At 46.6% G+C, this 25876-nt stretch overlaps 1 protein-coding gene across 1 annotated transcript in view; it reads right to left on the reverse strand.

The window, feature by feature from the left end:
• The window catches only part of LOC125944005 (uncharacterized), a 416072-nt gene that overhangs the window by 24024 nt on the left and 366172 nt on the right, over nucleotides 1-25876 (reverse strand). Inside the window, exon 4 of the mRNA XM_049663695.1 lies at nucleotides 19516-19573. Within this exon, the coding sequence (XP_049519652.1) occupies nucleotides 19516-19573 (58 nt within the window). The remainder of the gene's footprint in view (nucleotides 1-19515; nucleotides 19574-25876) is intronic.

Raw genomic sequence — 25876 nt, forward strand, 5'->3', positions numbered from 1 at the left:
AGAAAACAATGCTCATTTTTCCATAACTAGTACGTATTCTGGGCAGCAGAAGGTTATTATGGATCTCAAATCTAGTTTTGTTTGTATTAGATAACATGACGGAAGGGAAAATAGCGATTATGAGCATGCGATGAAAAACCTTAAAAAACAAAACACACGTACTGAAAATATATAGTTTAGAGATAGGTAGTATGTTAAGCTGGACGAAAACAGGATGTGATGGCGTCAGTCGAGTAGCGGAGGTAATAAGTCGCGCAGCTTGCTTTTCGGACAGTCGGACAGCCAAGGGCAGCCAGGGCAGCGTGGCGGACAGCCAAGGCCAACGTGGCGCGAAGTAGCGTCTGTTGGATGATTGCAATGTAGTTGAACGCTCAGCTGCTGAATAAATAACGTCATAGAACCTGATCAGCGCCTCCTCTGGATCAATAATGGCACATACACCTGACCAGTCAGTATCTGCAATGAGTTGACAGTACCTATCTGAATTAAAAAGATGCTTCTGACGTGATGCGCTGGTATGAATGAAGGACCTTACAAAGTATAGGAACACGGGAAAGTGGTCAGTTATATCACTCTCGATCACGCCTGCGTGAGTGACGTCATCGAAGTTTGTGAGGATATGATCGATTAATGACTGTGATCCATAATCACTACAGCGTGTTGGTACAGACAGTTGCGATTCCAACCCATGGCTATAAATACAAGTCATATACTCAAGGTTAGTATAGTTAGAGGAGTCAAATAAATTGAAATTAACATCACCCATGATTAATACATCATTTCGCTCAGCAGTTAGTTTGCCAAGTACGTGACTAAAGGTGTTACAAAAACAGAGTGGTCACAAGAATGCGAGCGATAGACAGCAACAAGAATAGTTCTTCGTTTATTCTGACAAAGTGCCGGCTTATCAATTTCTAAACAAACAGATTCGCGTTTCGTGACATTCAAATGTAAATGAAAGCGTCTTTTATATGGAATATTTTTCGATACGAAAATCGCTGAACCACCATGAGGGTCACCTATTCGATGAGAATATTTGCTAGAATAACCCGGTAAACCGTACAAATCACCATGATCTGGCGATAGCCAAGTTTCAGAACAGCAGATAACAGAACTTGTCATTAAGGGAAATTAAGAGGGCAGTAATACCGTCATGGTTTTTCGGAAGGCTACGAGCATTAAAATGTATGCAAGAAAAACCGCTGATCTCTGGAGAAACATTACTGAAGTCACTCGGAAGAACATAAGCCATTTCTTGTTTTTTTTCTGTTCTATCGCGACAGGTGAACTTAAGCATTGAATACATCTAGATCATCGTCACAGGCGATGCGGTGGACTTCACCGTCCAGGGTCTGTCTAGCCTTAATGACGCAGGTATCAGTCCAGAGAAAGGCCCACTTCTTGTGCTTTTTAAGGGCAAGTGCCTTAGAAAACAGCCGCTTATTGTCGGGCGTCAGGTGCTCGTTAACGTAAATACTCTTTTCTTGCACTCCAGAAAAATCGAGGCAATCAGTCTTTGGGCGCGCGTTGCAAGCTTTCTTTAAAAACTCGGTGAGCTTGTCGCGCGAACAGAAGCGAACAATAATGTTCTTGGTATTTGCGTCACGTGTTGGAACTTTGTGGGCAGTGTAAATGTCCTCAACCTTAACAGGGCAACCAGTTTTATCGCCGAGAAGCTCAGCAAGCCTCCTGCAGCTTTCACCTTGAGTTGTTGGAACACCCCTTATTTCTAGATTGTTGAGACGAGAGTACTGTTCTAACTGGCCAATCTTTTGCTTCAGCACTTGGTTATCCTCCTTCAGGCGTTTGTTATCAGCTCCAAGGCTGCTCTTTTCCGATTTCGCCGCTTCAAAATCATTGCTCATGAAATTCATGGCTTTCTTTATGCCTTCAACCTCGGCTTTCAGCTTACATACACTATAGGGATTGCATCCGGACACTGCAATCCTCACAGATTCCAACGCGCTGTACACGGCAGCTACTTTTTTTTCAATGGACACTCTAAAATCTTCAAAGTTTTTTGAAAGTTGTGCAACGGTAGAAGCCACGTCCACGCAAGCAATACCAACAAGAGCGATCAGATTACAGCGGTTAGTTAAAAGAAAGGGAAATACAGTATTCCAATCACCTGTGTAGGAAGGGCAGACGGATTAGAAGCCGGGAACGCAGCAGTCCGCAGGCTCTGATCGCTCAGTCAAAATATTGCCGCCGAACAATTGCGGGGTTCTTTAAGTATCCTGGTTGCAGGCACAGTAGCGGCACCAGTGGCGGAGAAAGCAGACAGCAGCAGATGAAATGACCTGGTAACTTGCAATAAACATGCCCAAGCTTCCAGGTTGCAGAATCACCAGGCCGGCGATACGCAAACGATGTGCAGATTCAGCGAGGCCTGTGTAGGAAGGGCAGACGGATTAGATTTTCTATGTACATATTTTTTTTTAATTTTATATACAATACCTACAGCGCCCTCTAGGGCATTATTGTAAGGGGGGAACATCAGAAATAAATAAGAAGACATATACTATAAGTTAGGCAAATGCTGCAGCATATAAAGCATCTAAATACCTATGCACTATTTCAGTAAAAAGCAACAACAAAACTAATATACAGTAAATACTACTATACAGTACTAATATTCAGTAAAAAGCAAGAACAAAAACTAATATACAAAGATGAACAAGCATGTCACGCACACACAAAAGAAGAACATCTAAATATAGCGATCTCGGCTAACATCGTTGGGAATAATCAACAAAAGGGATAAAACATACAAGGACAAGCAATATTGCACTCATATTAACACGTGGTTCTGTAAAGCCGTTCGAAAGTATGTTGGAGGGGGAGTAGACATTTGTGCAGGTAGACCGTTCCAGTCGTGCACGGTTCGTGGAAAAAAGCTGTATTTCAATGCGTTTATTCGGCAACTGTATTCGCGTGCATTTAGTGGGTGGTCAGTGCGGGCGGAAATGTAGCTGGACTCCTTTATGTATTTCTCTTTTTGAATGCCAGTGTTATTGTTTAGAACATTATAAAAGAAAGAGAGTCTGAGGTATTTTCGCCTGTTTTCAAGTAACGGCCATCCCAACTTGTCGCGCAAACCAGAAGACCTCTTTTTAAAATTATAGTCGCCAGATAAGAATCTGGCAGCCCGTTTTTGGACGCGTTCCAGTTCTTCAACGTTGCGCTTTGTATGCGGGTCCCAGGCGGCGCAAGCATACTCGAGTATAGGACGAACACTTGAAATATATAAAGTTTCCTTTAGCTTAACGGGATCATCCTTAAAGTTACGCCGGAGGAAGTTTAATGTGCGGCTGCCGCACAGACGCAGCAGTCCGCAGGCTCTGATCGCTCAGTCAAAATATTGACTGAGCGATCAGCCGCTCAGTCACCGGCTGCCGTCGCTTTTGCGTTTGCCGTCGCTTGGAAATACTCAGATTATTTCTTGCATTCCGCCTAATTACCTATTCAGTCTTAATTAATTAATTCATGAACTTCTCAAGTATTTCAGTTGACAATGAACTTCTCATGATGTGCTGAACTTCATTGACAATGAACATCTCAACCGTCCGCATCAGCGTGGCGCAGCGATCAGTGACGTCACAGCTTCCCGAAGCTATAAAGCCTGAACTTCAATGCTCCTGGGTCAGTGGGCATGGCGAAATGAAGTTGTCAACAACGCTGACCGTTCGTCTTCCTTTTGTAATCGAGGCATTTCTTCTTGGCGGAGCGTGTGCCGGTTCTGCTGGTCTACCGCTGCCCATTCTATGCCTGGATCCCGCATCAGCATGCCATCTCTCCCCGACCCGTTTTCCTGGCTCATCTGTTTATTTGCCCGTCCGTATCAGCGTGGCGCAGCGATCAGTGACATCACAGCTTCCCGAAGCTATAAAGCCTCAACTTCAATGCTCCTGGATCAGTGGGCATGGAGAAATGAAGTTGTCAACAACGCTGACCGTTGGTCTTCCGTTTGTAATCGAGGCATTTCTTCTTGGCGGAGCGTGTGCCGGTTCTGCTGGTCTACCGCTGCCCATTCTATGCCTGGATCCCGCATCAGCATGCCATCTCTCCCCGACCCGCTTTCCTGGCTCATCTGTTTATTTGCCCGTCCGTATCAGCGTGGCGCAGCGATCAGTGACATCACAGCTTCCCGAAGCTATAAAGCCTGAACTTCAATGCTCCTGGATCAGTGGGCATGGAGAAATGAAGTTGTCAACAACGCTGACCGTTGGTCTTCCGTTTGTAATCGAGGCATTTCTTCTTGGCGGAGCGTGTGCCGGTTCTGCTGGTCTACCGCTGCCCATTCTATGCCTGGATCCCGCATCAGCATGCCATCTCTCCCCGACCCGTTTTGCTGGCTCATCTGTTTATTTGCCCGTCCGTATCAGCGTGGCGCAGCGATCAGTGACATCACAGCTTCCCGAAGCTATAAAGCCTCAACTTCAATGCTCCTGGATCAGTGGGCATGGAGAAATGAAGTTGTCAACAACGCTGACCGTTGGTCTTCCGTTTGTAATCGAGGCATTTCTTCTTGGCGGAGCGTGTGCCGGTTCTGCTGGTCTACCGCTGCCCATTCTATGCCTGGATCCCGCATCAGCATGCCATCTCTCCCCGACCCGTTTTCCTGGCTCATCTGTTTATTTGCCCGTCCGTATCAGCGTGGCGCAGCGATCAGTGACATCACAGCTTCCCGAAGCTATAAAGCCTGAACTTCAATGCTCCTGGATCAGTGGGCATGGAGAAATGAAGTTGTCAACAACGCTGACCGTTGGTCTTCCGTTTGTAATCGAGGCATTTCTTCTTGGCGGAGCGTTTGCCGGTTCTGCTGGTCTACCGCTGCCCATTCTATGCCTGGATCCCGCATCAGCATGCCATCTCTCCCCGACCCGTTTTCCTGGCTCATCTGTTTATTTGCCCGTCCGTATCAGCGTGGCGCAGCGATCAGTGACATCACAGCTTCCCGAAGCTATAAAGCCTCAACTTCAATGCTCCTGGATCAGTGGGCATGGAGAAATGAAGTTGTCAACAACGCTGACCGTTGGTCTTCCGTTTGTAATCGAGGCATTTCTTCTTGGCGGAGCGTGTGCCGGTTCTGCTGGTCTACCGCTGCCCATTCTATGCCTGGATCCCGCATCAGCATGCCATCTCTCCCCGACCCGTTTTCCTGGCTCATCTGTTTATTTGCCCGTCCGTATCAGCGTGGCGCAGCGATCAGTGACATCACAGCTTCCCGAAGCTATAAAGCCTCAACTTCAATGCTCCTGGAACAGTGGGCACGGAGAAATGAAGTTGTCAACAACGCTGACCGTTGGTCTTCCGTTTGTAATCGAGGCATTTCTTCTTGGCGGAGCGTGTGCCGGTTCTGCTGGTCTACCGCTGCCCATTCTATGCCTGGATCCCGCATCAGCATGCCATCTCTCCCCGACCCGTTTTCCTGGCTCATCTGTTTATTTGCCCGTCCGTATCAGCGTGGCGCAGCGATCAGTGACATCACAGCTTCCCGAAGCTATAAAGCCTCAACTTCAATGCTCCTGGATCAGTGGGCATGGAGAAATGAAGTTGTCAACAACGCTGACCGTTGGTCTTCCGTTTGTAATCGAGGCATTTCTTCTTGGCGGAGCGTGTGCCGGTTCTGCTGGTCTACCGCTGCCCATTCTATGCCTGGATCCCGCATCAGCATGCCATCTCTCCCCGACCCGTTTTCCTGGCTCATCTGTTTATTTGCCCGTCCGTATCAGCGTGGCGCAGCGATCAGTGACATCACAGCTTCCCGAAGCTATAAAACCTGAACTTCAATGCTCCTGGATCAGTGGGCATGGCGAAATGAAGTTGTCAACAACGCTGACCGTTCGTCTTCCTTTTGTAATCGAGGCATTTCTTCTTGGCGGAGCGTGTGCCGGTTCTGCTGGTCTACCGCTGCCCATTCTATGCCTGGATCCCGCATCAGCATGCCATCTCTCCCCGACCCGTTTTCCTGGCTCATCTGTTTATTTGCCCGTCCGTATCAGCGTGGCGCAGCGATCAGTGACATCACAGCTTCCCGAAGCTATAAAGCCTCAACTTCAATGCTCCTGGATCAGTGGACATGGAGAAATGAAGTTGTCAACAACGCTGACCGTTGGTCTTCCGTTTGTAATCGAGGCATTTCTTCTTGGCGGAGCGTGTGCCGGTTCTGCTGGTCTACCGCTGCCCATTCTATGCCTGGATCCCGCATCAGCATGCCATCTCTCCCCGACCCGTTTTCCTGGCTCATCTGTTTATTTGCCCGTCCGTATCAGCGTGGCGCAGCGATCAGTGACATCACAGCTTCCCGAAGCTATAAAGCCTGAACTTCAATGCTCCTGGATCAGTGGGCATGGCGAAATGAAGTTGTCAACAACGCTGACCGTTCGTCTTCCTTTTGTAATCGATGCATTTCTTCTTGGCGGAGCGTGTGCCGGTTCTGCTGGTCTACCGCTGCCCATTCTATGCCTGGATCCCGCATCAGCATGCCATCTCTCCCCGACCCGTTTTCCTGGCTCATCTGTTTATTTGCCCGTCCGTATCAGCGTGGCGCAGCGATCAGTGACATCACAGCTTCCCGAAGCTATAAAGCCTGAACTTCAATGCTCCTGGATCAGTGGGCATGGCGAAATGAAGTTGTCAACAACGCTGACCGTTCGTCTTCCTTTTGTAATCGAGGCATTTCTTCTTGGCGGAGCGTGTGCCGGTTCTGCTGGTCTACCGCTGCCCATTCTATGCCTGGATCCCGCATCAGCATGCCATCTCTCCCCGACCCGTTTTCCTGGCTCATCTGTTTATTTGCCCGTCCGTATCAGCGTGGCGCAGCGATCAGTGACATCACAGCTTCCCGAAGCTATAAAGCCTCAACTTCAATGCTCCTGGATCAGTGGGCATGGAGAAATGAAGTTGTCAACAACGCTGACCGTTCGTCTTCCTTTTGTAATCGAGGCATTTCTTCTTGGCGGAGCGTGTGCCGGTTCTGCTGGTCTACCGCTGCCCATTCTATGCCTGGATCCCGCATCAGCATGCCATCTCTCCCCGACCCGTTTTCCTGGCTCATCTATTTCTTTGCCCGTCCGTATCAGCGTGGCGCAGCGATCAGTGACATCACAGCTTCCCGAAGCTATAAAGCCTGAACTTCAATGCTCCTGGATCAGTGGGCATGGCGAAATGAAGTTGTCAACAACGCTGACCGTTGGTATTCCGTTTGTAATCCGGGTTAGCTACTCGCATTCTTCTGTAAGATCTAGTAATAGATTTCTTGTAGTTGTGCCATGCCCGGGCACTCTCCTGCATATCATGTAAGAATGTTTTCTTGTGTGCGAGCTCCTTGTTTGCGGAGATGTTGAGTCAAATCCTGGCCCTGACATCGAGAGCAAGCTAAGTGATATCGCGGCAGGCCAGAATGCAGTAATTCAAGCCATTGCAAAACTGAAATCCCAGTTGACGGCATCACAGGCTGCTTTAGTTGCAGTCAGTGCCAGGGTAGTGGAACTTGATAAACTTCTGCAAGAGGTTAAACAGTCTACAGACCACATTAGCGACATTAATAGTGCTATTGAATCACTTCGCGGTTCTGTCAATCAGGATGATGATGATGATGTATAGTGTTTACTGGCGCAAGGGCCAAGTATGGCCAAAGAGCGCCAAGAAATGGTAAAGAGTGATCGATGGATGATTAGCGCTGAGTAGATGTATCACGGCTGTATAGGGGCCTAAAACTGGTCGCTGTATAGATGCGTAAAGCATGTACTCGGAATAAAACTATGACAATGACTATTGTGAGATGTGCTATGTATATAAATGACATGTTTAAAACACTCAGTTATTAGTTATTTCCAAGCAGCACTACTGCCTCACCAGGACCCTTGTGCGCAAGGGCCTGGAGGCGTGTGCTATACATACTAATGCCGCAACATAGGCCTCTATAGCGAGGCCGTGCTACGGGTCACATGGGTGTAAAACATTTAGTATGCGAATATCGTTTAAAAAGCCTAGCAATGATTTTGTGTCAAAGAGTGGGTCTTTGCCAAGGAATAATGCCGGGTGTAATGGAATATGTCGTCTGTATGCTAATGGAAAGAACTTTTTTCTTTGCTCTTCTACCTCCCGGCATTCAAGCAGGACGTGGAGCACAGTTAGCGTTTCGCCACATTTCCCACAGGCAGGGGGATCACTGTTTGTTAAAAGATAAGAATGTGTGCCATACGTGTGGCCTATTCGAAGTCGACAGAGAGTGACCTCTGTTCGTCGTGTTTTTGTTGTAGGTGGCCAGCTTCCTAAATAAGGTTTTATTAGATGAAGCTTGTTTGAATGCTTTGTGTCCCACAAACGTTGCCAATAGCACCTCAGTTTTTTCCGCAGAAATGGTTTCAAGTCTATGGCAGGGATAGCGATGGGAGTGTTAGCACTTGGTTCTGAGGATGTGGCCATTTTGTCGGCAAGCGTGTTGCCTTCAATGCCTCTATGCCCAGGGACCCAGCATATTGTGATATGTTGAGAAGAGTAAGCCTTGCATAGAGCCGAGTAAAGTTCTGCAATTATGGGGGTTTTATGTTTATGTGACGACGATAGGGCTTTAACTACACTTAAAGAGTCAGTATAGATGACTGCGTTGCGAATCTGTGTATTATCGATGTACTTTACAGCCAAGAGGAGCGCATAAGCCTCAGCTGTAAAAATACTTGTTTCTGGGTGTAGAGCGACGGATTCCGCAAACGATGGACCCACCGCTGCACCACAGACACCGGCATGCGACTTTGAGGCGTCCGTGTAGAATTCTGGGCAAGAGTATTTTGCCTGAATTTCTAGGAAGTGCATTCGGATGTGTGCGTCGGGGGCATGTTTTGTGACTTCTACAAAAGACAAGTCACAATCTATCTGCCGCCACTGCCACGGCGGTAATAGCTTTGTTGGGGCCATTAAGTTATGTTCAAGGAGTGGGACACTCATTTCATTGCTGAGATTCCTCACGCGCAGAGAAAAAGGCCGTTTCATTGCAGGTCGGTTGTGGAAAAGGGTGGCACTGGTCATATGATTTATTGCTAAATAAGTTGGGTGTTCATTGTTCGCATGTGTTTTCAGAAAATACATGAAACTAGTGTATGACCTTTGGAGATGCAGTGACCATTCATTAGACTCTACGTAGAGGCTCTCTACAGGACTTGTCCTGAAGGCACCGGTCGCCAGGCGGATACCTAGATGATGAACAGGGTCAAGCATCTTCAAGGCGCTTGGACTGGCAGATTGATATGCTATGGCCCCATAGTCTAAGCGTGTACGTATAAGACTTTTGTACACGTTCATCAGGCACTTCTTGTCACTTCCCCATGTTGTATGTGACAAAATTTTGAGCAGGTTCATTGTTTTTAGGCATTTCTCTTTGAGGCGCTTTATGTGTGGAATGAAGGTTAGTTTCGAGTCTAATATGACGCCTAAAAATTTATGTTGTGTGGAAACTGGTATGTGTTGTCTGTGTAGTTCTACATTGGGCTCTGCAAATAGGCCTCTTTTTTGTGTGAAAATGACACAAGAGCTTTTAAGGGGATTGACTTTAAAGCCATTTTCATCTGCCCATTTACACACTTTGTTCAAGCCGAGCTGGATATGCCGCTCACAAATTGCAAGGTTGCATGACTTGAAACCTAACTGCACGTCATCTACGTATACCGAATAAAACATACCCTGTGGTATAGATAAGCTCAAGGAATTCATTTTGACGATAAAAAGGGTACAGCTTAGTACCCCACCTTGCGGCACCCCAGTTTCTTGTGTAAGTGGCCTGGATAGAGCATTGCCAACCCTAACACGAAAAGTACGGTGTGATAAGTAACTTTCAATTACATTAAGCATATTGCCTCGAACACCCATTTCCGATAGGTCTCGCAAAATCCCATATCGCCAGGTTGTGTCATATGCCTTTTCCATGTCTAGGAAAACAGAAAGAATGAACTGCTTATGGACATAGGCGTCTCGAATGTTTGCCTCAATGCGCACGAGATGGTCAGCAGTCGACCGACCCTCTCTGAAGCCACATTGATAGGGGTCAAGAATTTTCTTCGATTCAAGGAAATGTAAAATACGACGGTTTATCATTTTCTCGAAAAGTTTGCATAAGCAACTTGTGAGGGCTATTGGACGGTAACTTGAAACGTCGGATGGGTCTTTACCCTGTTTCAAGACCGGGACTACAATAGATTCTTTCCATGAGGATGGGAGATATCCGGCAGCCCAGATAGAGTTGAAAAGTGCCAGAAGTGTCATCTGTGTGTCGGTGTGTAGGTTTTTGATCATTTCATACATGATTCTGTCAAATCCTGGTGCGGAGCTCATACATGTGCTCAAGGCAGCTCTAAGCTCGGAAATATTAAATGGACAGTTGTGGAGAAGATTTGGTCTGCATTTACGGTCTATTGGCTTACGTTCTGCTACTTTCTTGTATTTAAGGAATGATTCTGAGTAGTTTAGAGAGCTTGATACACGCTCGAAGTGTAAGCCAAGGGCATTGGCCTGGTCTTCCAAGGTATGCCCTTGGTCATCGACCAAAGGTAATTGGTAGGTCTGCTGCCCTTTTAGCCTTCTCAGCCCATTCCATACTTTAGCCTCCTGGGTGTAGGAATTGATGCCTGAGAGAAACCTCTCCCAGCTTGCTCTCCTAGCCTGCCGTCTTGTGCGCCTTCCTTGTGACTTTATATGTTTAAATGCGATGAGATTTTCCGCCGTTGGATATCGGCGCAGTCTACCCCATGCCTTATTTTGCCTCTTTCGTGCATCTCTACAGTCTTCATTCCACCAAGGAACACGTCTCTTACATGATTGGCCGTTTGTTTGTGGAATGAACTTTTCAGCTGCACCAATAATAAAAGCAGTAAAATATGCTACGGCATCACCTATGCTAAAATCGCGTATAAAATCTTGTGATAAGTAAGTAGATTCATTAAAATGCTTCCAATCAGCCGAGTTAAGTTTCCAACGGGGGACATGTGGTGGAATGTCGTGTTGTGTTAGTAGGTTAAGAGTAACCGGGAAGTGGTCACTCCCAAACGGATTTTGTATTACATGCCATTCTAAGTAAGGAAGAAGTGTAGAAGATCCAAGTGCTAAATCTATCGATGAATATGAATTATGCGCAATATTGTAGTAAGTAGGTGCCTTCTTATTCAATAGGCACACACCAGAAGTCACAAGAAAGCTTTCGATAATTCGACCCCTCAAATCAGTCCGGGAGTCTCCCCAGAGAGTGTTATGAGCATTAAAGTCACCGACGATAAGAAAGGGTTCAGGAAGTTGTTTAATAAGGCCATAGAATTCTGTTTTGCTCAGGTGATAATTCGGAGGTATGTAGATGGAACAGACGGCAACCAATTTGTTAAAAAGAATTGCTCGCACTGCAACTGCCTCGAGGCAAGTCTGAAGGGGCACGTGTTGGCAAGCAACAGTCTTGTCGACAACTATAGCTACACCACCGGATGAGGTGTTAGCCTCGTCACGGTCTTTGCGAAAAATAGCATATGACCTGAGAAAATTTGTCTGTGTAGCTTTTAAATGTGTTTCCTGCGCACACAGTACCTTTGGGTTAAGTTTGCGTAAGAGTTCTGTTATGTCATCAAGATTGTGGAGAAAACCTCTCACATTCCACTGTATAATTTGTGTGTCCATTTTGATAGAGTTGTGTACTGTGTGTTCTGGAAAGAAAAGATTAGCTCACAGAGCCCTTTCTGGGCGCCGTGATGCGCTGTTTTTCTTGTTTGGAGCGATCGCGAGACTCTCGCGGCTCCTTAGGCGCAAGTGGCGCCGTCTGGCTGGTTGTTGTGTCCATAGCCTCTTGCGAGGCGCTGGACACGCGCTCTTGCGATCGGTTGGTTTGGCGCGAAGGCCTCGCTTCGAGGGACGAGGCCCTGGAGGCCACCAGCCCGGAGGTCGATGGCCCCTTCTGAATTGGCGGAGCAGCGCTAGCTGCAGCCGCCGAGGGGGCGGATGGCGTCACTGCCGGCTCACTGTGTGTGGGTCGGACAGCCGCCGGAAGCCGTTGCGACGCTGCCCTCTGACGCGCCACTTCGGCAAAGCTGCTCTTCGGTACTTATGACACCCGCCTGCGTGCCTCCTTGAATGAGATATTTTCTTTTACTTTGATTGTCACAATTTCTTTTTCTTTTTTCCAAGACGGGCATGACCGCGAGTATGCGGCATGCTCGCCATCACAGTTGACACAGTGTGGAGTGTTCTGGCATGTTTCAGAGGAATGTTCATTGTCACTACACTTGGCACAAGTCGGCCGGCCTCGACACTTCTGCGAACTGTGACCGAACCTTTGGCACTTGAAGCATCTGAGAGGATTTGGCACATATGGTCTAACTCGAATGTTGAGGTACCCGGTCTCGATGGACTCGGGCAAGACACTTGAGTCGAAAGTAAGTATTAGGTGTTTGGTCTGAATTTCTTTTCCATCTCGCCTCATCTTAATTCTTTTGACACTGATGACGTTCTGATCACTCCAGCCCTCCAGGAGTTCAGCCTCAGATAGCTCCAACAAATCACCATCGGATACGACGCCGCGGGTGGTATTCATGGTACGGTGTGGGGTTGGTGTTACAGGAACCTCCCCAAAGGACACTAGATTTGGCAGTTTTTCATATTGTTTCTGATCACGGAGCTCGAGTAGCAGATCACCACTGGCCATTTTCGATGCTTTGTAACCCGGACCGAAAACTTCGGTTAGAGATTTCGAGACGACGAAGGGTGAGATCATTCTCACCGTCTTTTCAAGTTTATTAGAGTGGATGACGTGAAAGCGTGGAAAGTTCTTTGTTCGATTGCCATAAAATTGAAAAATGTCTTCGGTGCGCCCTCGTTTGTGAGAGCGAACAGGGAGTCAGGGGAATGACGATAAAGCCATAAGGTAATGATGATTTCGGTAACTATGCCAGCCGCCCACCACCGAGCCCAACAAGGGGACGCTACAAGACCCGAAGGAGATGCAGACGCCAGCTGTACATAGCCACTATAACCTAATATAATAGATCCAAGGATGGATAAACTACACCAGGTTAACCCTTGCTGCCTGGAAGATTGGAAGTAAAACGAAGGGACGAGAAGACAGGAGAGATGGAAAGTGAGAGAGAAAGACAAAGGTTGGAGGGAGAGAGAGACAGGAAAAGGCAACTACCGATTTCCCCCGGGTGGGTCAGACCGGGGGTGCCGTCTACGTGAAGCCGAGGCCAAAGAGGTGTGTTGCCTCCGCCAGGGGGCCATAAAGGTCCAAACACCCGGCGTCGGCTCAACCCCCAGGATCCCCTTTTCCCCGGACACGGCTGAGTGGAAAATGTGAAAGCCACATGCCGAGTGGCTTTCACATTTTCTTCTTGTAATTTTCCACTTTGTGGCATCGTTCCATCAGACTGGCGGGTCGCTCGTGTTGTGCCTGTACTTAAGAAAGGTGACCCTGCATTACTACCAAACTATCGCCCTATATCACTGACATCTTGCAAGCTTCTAGAGCATATTATCTCAAATTACATGAGAGAATTTCTTGAAAAACGTTGTATTCTGTCTCCGTGCCAACACGGCTTTCGCAAGGGGCTCTCTACCACTACTCCGCTTCTCTCCACCGTTAACGCTTTTGCCTCCGTTCTTGATAAAGCTGGCCATGTTTATGTTATATTCCTCGATTTCAGCAAAGCCTTCGATAGAGTCTCTCATTTTGGTTTGATAACAAAACTAAGCAACTATGGGTTTCCACCTAACATTGTAAACTGGATCTGTGCATATTTGAGCATGCGCAGACAATTCGTCGATGTTGAAGGCCATTACTCTGGATGTCTCCCCGTAAACTCCGGAGTTCCGCAGGGAAGTGTGCTCGGACCGCTACTTTTCCTGGTATACATTAATGACATAGCAACATGCATAGACGATAGTGTGAGTAATAAATTGTTCGCGGATGACTGTTTACTTTACAAAGAGATCAAAGATTCCAATGACCAGGTGATCCTGAGTAATAGTCTTACTGCGATTTCTGACTGGTGCGACACCTGGGAAATGAAACTTAATGAAGAAAAAGCCGTTTTTATGCGCATCACCAACAAAAAACACCCTTTAGCATATCAATACACTATTAATCAATCCGCGGTCACTGAAACAGACTCCTTTAAATATTTAGGTGTAACCATTAACAATCGCCTTACCTGGTCGCAATACATTGATAATGTTTGTGCGTCTGCTCGACGTAAACTCGGCCTACTAAGACACAAGCTGAAACATTCTCCTCCATCTGTGAAACAATTAGCATTCAACACACTGGTAAGGTCGAGATTAGAATATGCTTGCGTCGTCTGGGATCCATTCACGAAAAAAAATATAAACTGGAAAACATAAAAAGGCTTGCCGTCCGCTACATATATAATTGTTATCGACGTTATGACTACCCATCTCAATTGATTAATGAAAATAATATTGCCTCCCTAGAATCCCGTAGAAAGGTAGCACGCCTAACATAGCTTTTCCGCCTTTGGAAACGGGAACTACAACTTGATCGTTCACCATGTCTCCAGCCGCTACCAGCTAGACCTACCAGAAATCATCACCCCGACAAGATAACCCCTATTTTCGCGCGCACAAATTGCTTTAAGTATTCCTTTTTTTCCTAGAACAATTTATGATTGGAACTCTCTGCCGGCCGATGTATTCCTGTCCAATAACATACCACGTGCCATTGAAAAACTGTATTTCAAATAAACGTTGGAGCGCGTGAGTACTTTCATGCGTGTTAGCCGGAGCATGAGAGAGATCACTTGTCTATCTTCGCTGCGTTAGGCCTGAAAAAAAACTGTATAAACTGGTACTGCAAATATTTCTCACCTTTCAATTCAATCCCTTACGTTTTGCGCTTGTAGAATGTGTTTTTTAATGTATTTAATATCATCCTTCAATGTATCTCATATGCTTCAATGTGTTTCATATTTCGCATGTATTCTTTTCTTTGAACGTATTTAATTTCATTTCTGTATGAACTAATTCCCTCCTGCCCGGGGCCACATGTTGGCCTGCAGAATTCTGTAAATAAAAATAAAAAAAATATATTATAATTATACGAAAATGGTCAATCACAAAATTTCAAATCAACATTAGCCACTCCCGATACAGCTTTCTGTTGCTCAGTACGTGCTACATAAAAAATGTTGAGGGCGCTCTATGAGTGGAACGCGATGGTATTCAAAGATACCCGATAGCTTCTCACGCTTCCCGGCAACTGCGGCTGATTTAATCGTAATGTTTACCGGGAAACGCTGGCGGCGAATGATGTGCACGATGGCGAGCTTTCTAGTAGAAACGCGGCCTCGTGCGTGGGCTGATCCCGGAGGCCGTGCACAGCGGCGGCAAAAAAATGCTTCATTTTCGCACTTTTAATATTTCAGTCTGAGAATATTTAACATATAAGGCATGCGCTGTTGTTTTGTTTCATGACAGTTGTTTGTCGGCTGTCTTTCTCAAAGTTCCAAGGGACAACTTTGTCAAGAAGGTAAGACAATGTATGTGCAACTTTAGTCATAGAATGGTGTTGCAATATAACCTGCATATCATCGTCATCATCATCATCATCAGCCTATATTTATGTCCACTGCAGGACGGAAGCCTCTGCCTGCGATCTCCAATTACCCCTGTCTTGCGCTAGATGATTCCAACTTGAGCCTCTAAATTTGCTAATTTCATCAGCCCACCTAGTTTTCTGCTGTCCGCGACTGCGCTTCCCTTCTCTTGGTATTCATTCTTGGTATTCATTCTTGGTATTCATTCATTAGGTACTCTAATGGTCCGCCGGTCATCCATCCTGCGCATTACATGGCCTGCCCAGCTGCACTTTTTCCCTCTTAATGTCAATTAGAATGTCGGCTATCGCCCTTTGCTCTCTGATCCACACCGCTCTCTTCCTGTCTCTTAACGTTAGGCCTGACATTTTTTGTTCCATCGCTCATCGTGCAGCCCTTAACTTGTTCTGGAACTTCTTTGTTAACCTCCAAGTTTATGCCCCATATCTTAGCCCCGGTAGAATGCAGTGATTGTGCAATTTTCTTTACAACAACAGTGGTAAGCTCCCAGTCAGAATTTGGCAATGCCTGCCATATGTACTGCAACCCAATTTTATTCTTCTGTAAATTTCTTTCTCATGATCAGGGTTCCCTGAGAGTAATTGAACTATATAAACATAGGTCCTTTACAGGCTCTAGAAGCTGACCGGCGATCCTGAACTCTTGTTCCCTTGCCAGGCTATTGAACATTATCTTTGTCTACTGCATATTATTATTCAAACCCACTCTTACACTTCTGTAAGAGTGTCATTTGCAAACCGAAGGTTGCTGAGATATTCGCCTTTGATCCGCACTCCTAAGCCTTCCCAGTATAAGAGCTTGAATACTTCTAAGCATGCAGTGAATAGCATTACAGAGATTGTGTCTCCTTGCCTGACTCCTTTCTTGATAGGTAACTTCCTACTTTTCTTCTGGAAAACCTGCATATACCGCATGTCATATATATAGCAAGGTGTGGCATATACATTTTTAAGGAAATTTTCGCTCACGGGATGCCGGCGCCGGACGCCGACGCCAACAGCGGATTTTTTGCAACACGGGGCACTTAACGCTCTCGCGTTATAAGTGTTTTTCCTAGCGTGAAAGTATCCCGCGACTACACGCCAAATTGACGCGCGACTGGCTGCTCGAGGCACTTTGCGTGTATTCGCGGGCTTCTTTCATGCCGGGGAAACATTTTTATGTAGCATGTATTGAGCAACAGAAAGCTGCATCGCGAGTTTTTCATGTTGCTCTACAATTTTCTTGACACTTTTAATGTAATTATACTATTTGAGGAGTTGATTAATTATTTAAGACTCATTGGGCGAATGCAAAAAAATAATCTGGGTATCTCCAAGCGACGGCAAACACCATTACCTTGGTTCTGTCCAGCTACGTGGAATTTGTATATATTTAACGTTTCGCTAATGTTACGTGGGACATGCTGTATAATTACAGCACCAGCTTAAAGAGTTGGAAATCTTCGACGATGCGGAAACTACGCGGCGACTCAGCGAGAAGTGGTTCCCGATGTAACAATTTTAGCATGGACAATCGATGCCAAGGGCATTGAACGTTCCTACACCAAACAAAATGTAATCCCAATTTGACGAGCTTATTAAGTTATGTTCGCGACATCTGAGATGCCTCGAGGAAATTGGAAGCAATAATTGACTTGCACTAATTATTGTGAAACAATTAACCAAGATAGTCATAGTGCTAACATCGTGTGACAGAACTTTCAAAACAGGTAAAAACTTTAATCACTTACCCAAATGAAGCTGCGCCTTCAACGCAGAAAGAAGATAATACGATGCGCACACGAAACCGAGCCGTTGATCGCGTTTGAAAGCGCGGAAGCCCGGCGGCAGCACAATGGACGAGAGAGACAGAGAGAAACAACTTTATTTAATGCACGAGAGAGCCAGCGTTGGAAGCGGTCAGGGCACAGTAGCGCATCAACTATTGCGACACGCCATGTTATGACGTGTCGCAACAGTTGGTGCGCTGCGTTCAAAGTATCTTCATGAAATATTTTACAAGTGGTGTAATAACTGCACAATTCTTTATTGAAAGATTTTTTGTTTTATTGCCATCAAAGGCACACGAAACTATGGCCCGGCTTTCAGTTTGAGCTGACGAGGTAGATTGGCGAGAATTGGCTGATATTGGTAGGCGCGCTGTCACAGTCTAACCGGTCTATGCGAAATCGTTTCGAGCATAAACCTTGCAGTACACTGGTTGAGCATTGCATTTTGCGGAGCGGCTGTTATAACATGATGACATCACGATGTAATTATTACACTGATGGTGTTGTCAAAGAAATCGTTGCAAGCCGGTGGTAAAAAAAATCTGCTCAAATTTTGCTTCTAAGACTTGGAGATCCCCTTTAAAAGCGCCTGTAGTCTCCATCAGGTCTTAGAGCAGAAGTCGTCGAGACATTTAATATAAGCTGTACAGAAAACGTCTAATCTCGAGCTTATCTTGGCACTAGTGTCAAGCTGGGCCAAACCAAGTCAAGAACACTTGTAGCCGACTTTTGCTTCCTGGGACAGTTCCATGGGGGTGAAGTGCAAGAAACTTTCATGTACTTGGATTTCGGTGCACGTTAAGGGACCTGAAGTGGTCAAAATGAATCCGTAGTGCCCCACTACATCGTGTCTATTAATCTGATCCCATTCGTGCGCGTAAAACTGTAGAATTCAATTTTAGTTGTTCTAAAATAAACGGCATTACCGGGAACTCTGCAAAAACTTACGTTGCCGTCAGGAAAGCATTTGCTGCACTGACAAGTCCCCGTGTCGAAACGTTCGCTTGAGTGATATTCCTTGTTAAACCACTGTTAATGGCGTTATCACAGCGTACGCGTGTTGCGAAAACCGCACAAATCTAATACCGTACTTCGCATGCGCAGTGAAGGGAACGCTGCTTCTTTAAGCACGTAAAGGGCCAAACTAACGTACGCTTGCCGGCGCAAAAGGTTGCGCCCGCGTGCCTACGCATGCGCGCATGCTGCCGGACAAATAGTACGCGTCGATGTGCGGCGGAAGCACGGATATCTTTTCCAGAGAAATATCGGTGCCTCACAAAAATGCAAAACTATGTCTACCAAGATGAAAATAGTGAGCCAAGTGGGCGCTGACTGGCGCGCGTCTTGCATGTACAAACCGCCATTCCTGGCCAGGTGCAGCAAATGAAATGCGCGCGGGAGGGAGCTTTCGCGCGCCGGCAGTCGTACGTGTTGTTTGGCCTTAACACCTCTGCATTTGCTCGCATACGCTCCTCAAAATGTTCATTATTTCTAGTTTTGGGACATAGTAGCTCAGTGACTCTAGGCAGCAATGGCCAAACTTCGCTTCTGATTCTTTTCACCCGTGCTTTCATTGATTACGTTTTTTTTGTCATTTAGCTCATACTGGCTTGCAGGTTGTCTACAAGCCTTTTTTGAGCTCCCTATAGCACCTCGAAAACCATTGTGTGATGTAAATCTTAAATGCACCTAATGTTTTTTTCTGTAGCTCTTAAAAATGACCAAGCTTTATAAAAATGTTTGTCGGGCATCGGTGTTAAATCAAACGCGTAAAAAAACCCTAGAGTAGGGGTATGGCAATAAAATATATTTTTATTAGTATGAGCAGTCTGTGTTAACTGCACACCATGCACATCATGCAATTCACAAGACAATGCAGTTTTTGATAACTAAAACAAAAAGCACCTTAACAGCTGTAATCGTATTTCTTTCCTCTTTTCTTTATGCTTCTTTTTAAAACATGGTGTAGGCGAGCTGAACCAGCAAGTGGCGTCCCTGCCGCACTTTAGTGCACTCCCAATTGCAAAGCTTTGGCGTTGGCTTTCGGCGTCCTTACGTCCATAATCACCGTATCATAATCAAAATTTCTCAGCTCCACAATCCATGCTGCTGCTTTGCCTATTGCTGCGCCACTGTGCTCACCCTGTTTATCTTCTCGTCCAGGACCCTGAAGAACTCGACCTGGCTTAAGGACCTCTCCCTAGAAAAAAAAAGGAAAATACGGCAGGTGTCAACCGAGTGCAGGTTCCAGCAGCTGTGTCAAATTATGCGTTCAGTGCCACCACAAGGATACTGCATTGCGCCGAGTATACGCTTTTTTACTGCTCCCATACAGAAATTTCAACATCTGTGAATTCTGTAGTGGCTTACAATGTCACGAGGCTTGCTTGCAGCCAGGCTCGTTCCATACTGCATGAGCACCGCTTCACTGCGGTGGGAGGAACCATGCGGTGCTCATGCAGTTCAGACGTCTTGCTTTTTCTTGAACAGACACATGATTTGCGATTGGTTGATTGACGGATTGATTGAGCAAGTTTATTGAAGCCAAAACCAGATGCTGCCATAGAGTGCCCAGTACAGTAGTACAACTCCTTCTGCATACTAAATATCTGTAATATGACCGAACTTTTAAAAATAACTTGTGATTCTGATTCTGAAGCCACAAAAACTTGTTCTCAATGGTGCATTTAAGGCGAATGCTATGTCGCTGTAAAAAAAAACCTTTAAAAATATCGTCTGTAAAATGCATAAGTGTACATTTATTAAAACTGGATAAGAACAAGGATGTGGCGAGGTATGATGTCATCCTAAAACTTACTGTGAAGTGATCGCGAAAGAAAAAGGCAGCACTCTCGTCGTGTGTAGGTCTTTAAACGGAAATACCGTGTCTTCAGGGCCCTCGAATGCAAAGGCCCGGAGACACCTGCTGTGCTACTGTACAAATGCTAATGCATCTGCAACACCCTGTGACGAAACGGCTGGATGGATAACATGTAATCTACCAACACTGTGTAATACTGTACTATAGATTTGATGTAAAAGAGAGTTTCTTGCCTATGAAATAATGCAGGGATGTAATGGATGTGATGCCTCTGTACTTGCCAGAAATAATTTGTTCTTTCCAATGCGGCTTACCTCCATTCTAGCAGTACAATGACGAAAATCAGGTTCCCATCACCTCTGCAAAAATTGCATGTTCTCCACCAGTCAGCAATAAAAGTTGGTTGCATAGGTGGGCCCTATTCTTAATCGGCAAAATAGGGGTGTTTTGTTATGGCTGGCTGGCTTAATTAAATAGAGCTTATTCGAAGATTGGGTGTCCCAAATGCGTAGCCTGTAGTGTCTGAGCTTTCTGTACGAGAAATACATTAATCTCTGGCCAGAATAGCTTAGGATACGTTGGTACTTTTGTTGCTATAGATATCGCAATTTGATCTCCAAGCATCTAACCTTCGATACCTCTATGGCCGCCTGAGGCACGAAGCCCAATATGGCATGCTGGATAGATGGTTACATTTATTTTTTTTATTTTCCAGATTTCCTACATGGAGGCACTGCGTAATCAAGAAGTGCAGGGGGCATACGTGAATATCGGAAAATATCTACGAAGATTCCACAGCTACCTTGCCTCTCCACAAGAGAAGCAGAAAATTGCCTATCATGAAAAGGGTCAGGCAAGCAGACAAAAATCCTCCAATGCTATTCACTGCAAGCTTAGAACAGGTATTCAAGCTTTTAGACGGGGAAAGCTAAGGGGTGAGCATCAACGACGGATATCTCCACAACCTTCGGTTTGCATATGATAATGTCCTGTTAAGCAACACTAGGGATAAATAGCAAAAAGTGATTGAGGACCTTAACCGTGAAAGTGTAAAACTAGGGTTGAACATTAATATGCAGAAGACGAAGGTAATGTTCAATACCCTGGCAAGGGGAAACAATTTATGATCGCCAGTCAGCCACTACAGCCAGTGCAGGAGTACGTTTATCTAGGTCATTTACTCACCGGAGACCCTGGCCATGAGAAGGACATTTACAGAAGAATAAAATTGGCTTGGAGTGCATACGGCAGGCCTTATCAAATCCTGACTGGGAGCTTGCCACTGTCGTTGAAAAGAAAAGTGTACAAGCATTTTATTTTACCCGTGGTAGCATACAGGACAGAAATTTGCAGGTTAACAAGGAAGCTCGAGAACCAGTTATGGGCCGCGCGAAGAGCGGTGGAACGAAAGATTTTAAGCTTAACGTTAAAAGACGGGAAGAGAGCGGTGTGTATCAGCGATCAAACTGGGATAGCCGATATCTAGCTGACATTTAGACAAAAAAATTCAGCTGGGCTAGCCATGTAAAGCGTGGACCAGCCGGTGGACCATTAAAGTTACAGAATAGGTGTCAAGAAATGGGAAGCGCAATCGACGATGGCAGAAAATTAGGTGGGGCGCCAAAATTAGGAAACTTGCTGGCGCCAGTTGGGAAACAGCAAGCACAAGACAGGAGTAATTGGAGGCCTCTCTGGGAGAGGCCTTCATGCTGCCCAGTGGACATAAAAAGAGCGATATCATCTTTCGATGAAGAGCGTGCAGATGAGCACACCTCCCCTAGGCACGCCGGTTTCCTGCACAAATGGACGTTAGAAAGTGTTGCAAATTATGACGCGACAAGGACGGTTGGACAGGCAGCTTTCAATAACACTTAACATGTTTTCCACGGCGCCCATTCGCAACAGGTCTCGCAGGATCCCGTAACGCAACCTGCTGTAGTACCCCTTTTCATGTCTAGGCAAACTGGCAAAAAGCAGTGCTTATGGGCAAGTTCACTGCAACTGTTCGCCTCAGTGCCCACGAGATTGTTGTTTGTTGGTGGTGTTCTCTAGAACCACCTTAATTTTTTTCACAGTTTACATATGAAGCTTGTGAGAGCTATCGGGCAATCGCTTGTCAGCGAGGATGGGCTGTTTTAAAGTTATGACAACCACTGGTTCTTTCCAGGCAGCTGGAAGGTATCCGGCAGCCAAGATTATGTTACAAAGTCAGAGCAGCGTCATTTGCGTGTAGGGGTGGAGGTTCTTTGTTATGTCGCACATGATCGCGTGAGTTACCGGTGCAGAGCTCTTGCGTAAGTGCGCTGATGCTCTCAGCTTGGTAAAGTTAAAATGACAGTTTTATGGTTCATTCCGTCGGCATTCGCAGTCCCGTGTCTTCTGTTCTGCTACTTCCTTGCATTTGAGGCGTAGTGGGTTGAGCTACACAGACAGTCAAACTGCTTCCCAAGAGCGTCCGCTTCGTGTTTCAAACTGTCTTCCTTGTCATTCACGAGAGGTAGCGAATAGATTTGATGCTCCTTAAGCCTCTATAGCCTTTTCTACACTTTCTTCTCCTTTTGAAGACGACGAAGTGGTTGATCTGCACATCACTGTTTTGGTCTCTCTGGAATATTATACATTCTCACCGGTTTCTGCTGGGAGACGCCGCTCCCTTTTTCGGCGATGGAAACGGAATCGGTCGAGCACCGTCCAGACTTGCCAGCGTCTGCGGGAGCTACTCCAAGGAAGAGGAACTGCCTTCGGAGCGAAGCTGACAGCGATGACACCGAGCTGTACTCTCCATCGAGCGACACCACTTCGGACGATGAAGGCTTCGAGGTCTACACACGCCGGAAAGCGAAAAGACGAAATGTCAGCGGATGCTCCGCATCAAGTCGACTGTGATTCCTACGCCGAGAGCCCCGGAGCATACAATTATCTTCGTTCCCGAGGCGGCTACGGACAATCTCAACCGACTGAATAGACAGGCCATCTCTATTTATCTGGAGTCTCTCGCTCCAGACGAGATAAAAGACGTCAGAATCAATAATCGCAAGAACGTCCTTGCTATCGATGTTACTAACCGAAGCGCCTTGGATCCTTTGATGAAGATTACGTAGCTAGAGAACATCAAAGTGCGCTGCTACACTCCTCAGACCTTGGAAACCACTGCAGGAGTGGTTTACAACATCGACGTCTCAATCTGTGACAGTGATTTGCCTATTTTGATCAAAACAACGACAGAAAGCATTCCCATAATACAAGTATTGGCAAATCAACTTGCGTGAAGCTCGTTTTCAAAGGGGATAGCCTACCAACGTATGTAAAGGTCGGCCATTTCCGTCATATTGTACGACCTTTCGTGCCCAAGACCGAGCGCCGTTACAGCACATTCGGTCGCAAACTGCTGGCGGCCTATTTGGCAGTCAAGCATTTTCGCCACTTCCTCGAAGGTCGGCAATTCCATATCCTCACTGACCACAAGCCACTCACGTGTCTTTCGACCGCTACCACCTCTTCCACACTCCACGTGAGATCCGCCAACTTGCCTACATATCAGAGTTTACCAGCGATATCCGACACATCAGTGGCAAAGACAATCCTGTTGCTGACGCACTATCCCGAATAGAAATCAACGCAACGGTGGATGAGCGCCCGCCGGTCGATTTTGCAGCCATGGCTACTGCACAACACGAGGACAGCGAACTTCAAGTTCTACGACTCCAAGAGAACTCCCTCAAGTTCGAAGATGTCCAACTTCTAGGCTGCGCAATTCCAATCATTTGCGACACCTCTACTGGAAGTCCTCGCCCGTATGTTCCAGCGCCATTTCGCCGCAGCATCTTCAATGCATTGCATTTCTTGTCGCACCCCGGCATACGTGCGACTCAAAGCGTCGTCACAGAGCGATATCTATGGCCACGAATGAACATCGACGTCCATCGCTGGATACGTGCTTGCCTCGAATGCAAGCAAACCAAAGTCCAGCACAACACAGTGAGCCCATTGAGTACCTTTACGCCTCCTGGCTCGCGGTTCAGTCACGTGCACCTGGACCTCGTAGGCCTTTTGCCCCCATCGAACAACAACCGGTACATGTTAACGTGCGTTGATCGGTTCACGCGGTGGCCTGAGGCACTACCGCTCACCGACATCACGGCAGAGTCAGTTGCCTGCGGACTCATCACCGTGTGGATAAGCCGTTACGGAGTTCCCATGACCATCACAACAGATAGAGGTCGTCAATTTGACTCCGGGCTCTTCCGCACTTTGTCCCGGATGCTTGGTGTCAACCACATCAAGACGACGGCCTACCACCCGATGTCGAACGGTATGGTTGGGTGATTTCACCGTCAACTCAAAGCCTCGCTCATGGCCTCCCGATCACTGATACCCTGGACGGAGCGACTACCACTCGTCCTCCTCGCCCTTCGCAGCACGATACGTACGGACAGCCGTCCTGCTCCTCAGCTGAGCTCGTTTTTGGCACGACCTTAAAGCTTCCTGGCCAGTTTTTCGAGGCGTCACCTATACCATCATTGGACGTTGCCGATCATGCCAGCCGCCTCGGGAATGCCATGAGAGACGTGTCTCCTATTCTGCCGCGTCAACACTCACACCCAACTTTCACCAGTCGTGCTCTCTGCGGTTGGACACACGTATTTGTACGGCACGATGCACTCAGACCACCACTGCAGCCGACTTACGACGGGCGCTTTAAAGTCGTCAAGCGTTGCCCGAAGCATTTTGTCCTGCTTCCTAAGGAACACGAAGACAGTGTCTCCCTTGACCGCATTAAAGCTGGCCTTCCTCGACGAAAGGCCATCCACAAACACCAGACGAACGCGCTTCGCAACAGCAGAACCTACCAGCTGCTCATAGAGATCGCTCCTTCGCACACTGGCTACCTCGCTAGAGGGGGGGGGGGGGGGGGGGCGCTATGGCGAGCCGTCAGCGTCTCGACGACGATGTTGCGCCTCGGCTGCTCCGCACGTTCGAGCTGAGGGCGAGAGTAGAACGGGGACAGACGGCAACAACGGCGGCAAAAGCAACAGCGTCTGTGATAGTAGAAATAAGTGTGCGCAACCAAACGCCATCACGTCTTCCCACAAATTCAAGGATATTTTCAGCATTTTTAGAACGATTCACAATGCCCTATGCTTTATCATACCTGCCAACTTATCAACTTTCCAATTGATAATGTCCCACGGAAGGCCCGAAGAGGGTTGGGAGGAAGGGGGAAGGTAGCGCACACTTTTTTAAAGCTTGCTTTAAGCACGCGTTTTCAGGCCTACATGCGAAGTTTAGTAACAAAGATTTAACTTTAGACGCAACGCAACGGGGTGCAACAAATTTGCAACAGTAATTATTCAGAAGCAACTAAGGTTGTAGATCACGGAGATTTTTCCAGTCATCTAGTTGTTGCCAATTTAACCTGCTTCAGGAACATGTTTGCACAAACGTGCTCGAAGCAACTATCCCTCTTGCGAGCAGTCACCATCGGAAGATGTAACGGAAGGTACGGAGAACAAAAAGCGAATAGTTCCGCAAACAAAATTATTTTTCATAAAACCTGACGCACTCTTCATAAAATGGTAAACGGGCCCAAAATCTGTACCTTACGAGAAATTCCGGAGAGTTGGTACATATGCTTTATTGCCTTCTTTCGGGAATCTCAGCAGTCTTCATTCCACCAGGGTA

This window comes from Dermacentor silvarum, chromosome 1 (genome assembly GCF_013339745.2).
Source record: "Dermacentor silvarum isolate Dsil-2018 chromosome 1, BIME_Dsil_1.4, whole genome shotgun sequence".
Classification (NCBI taxonomy): Eukaryota; Metazoa; Arthropoda; class Arachnida; order Ixodida; family Ixodidae; genus Dermacentor; species Dermacentor silvarum.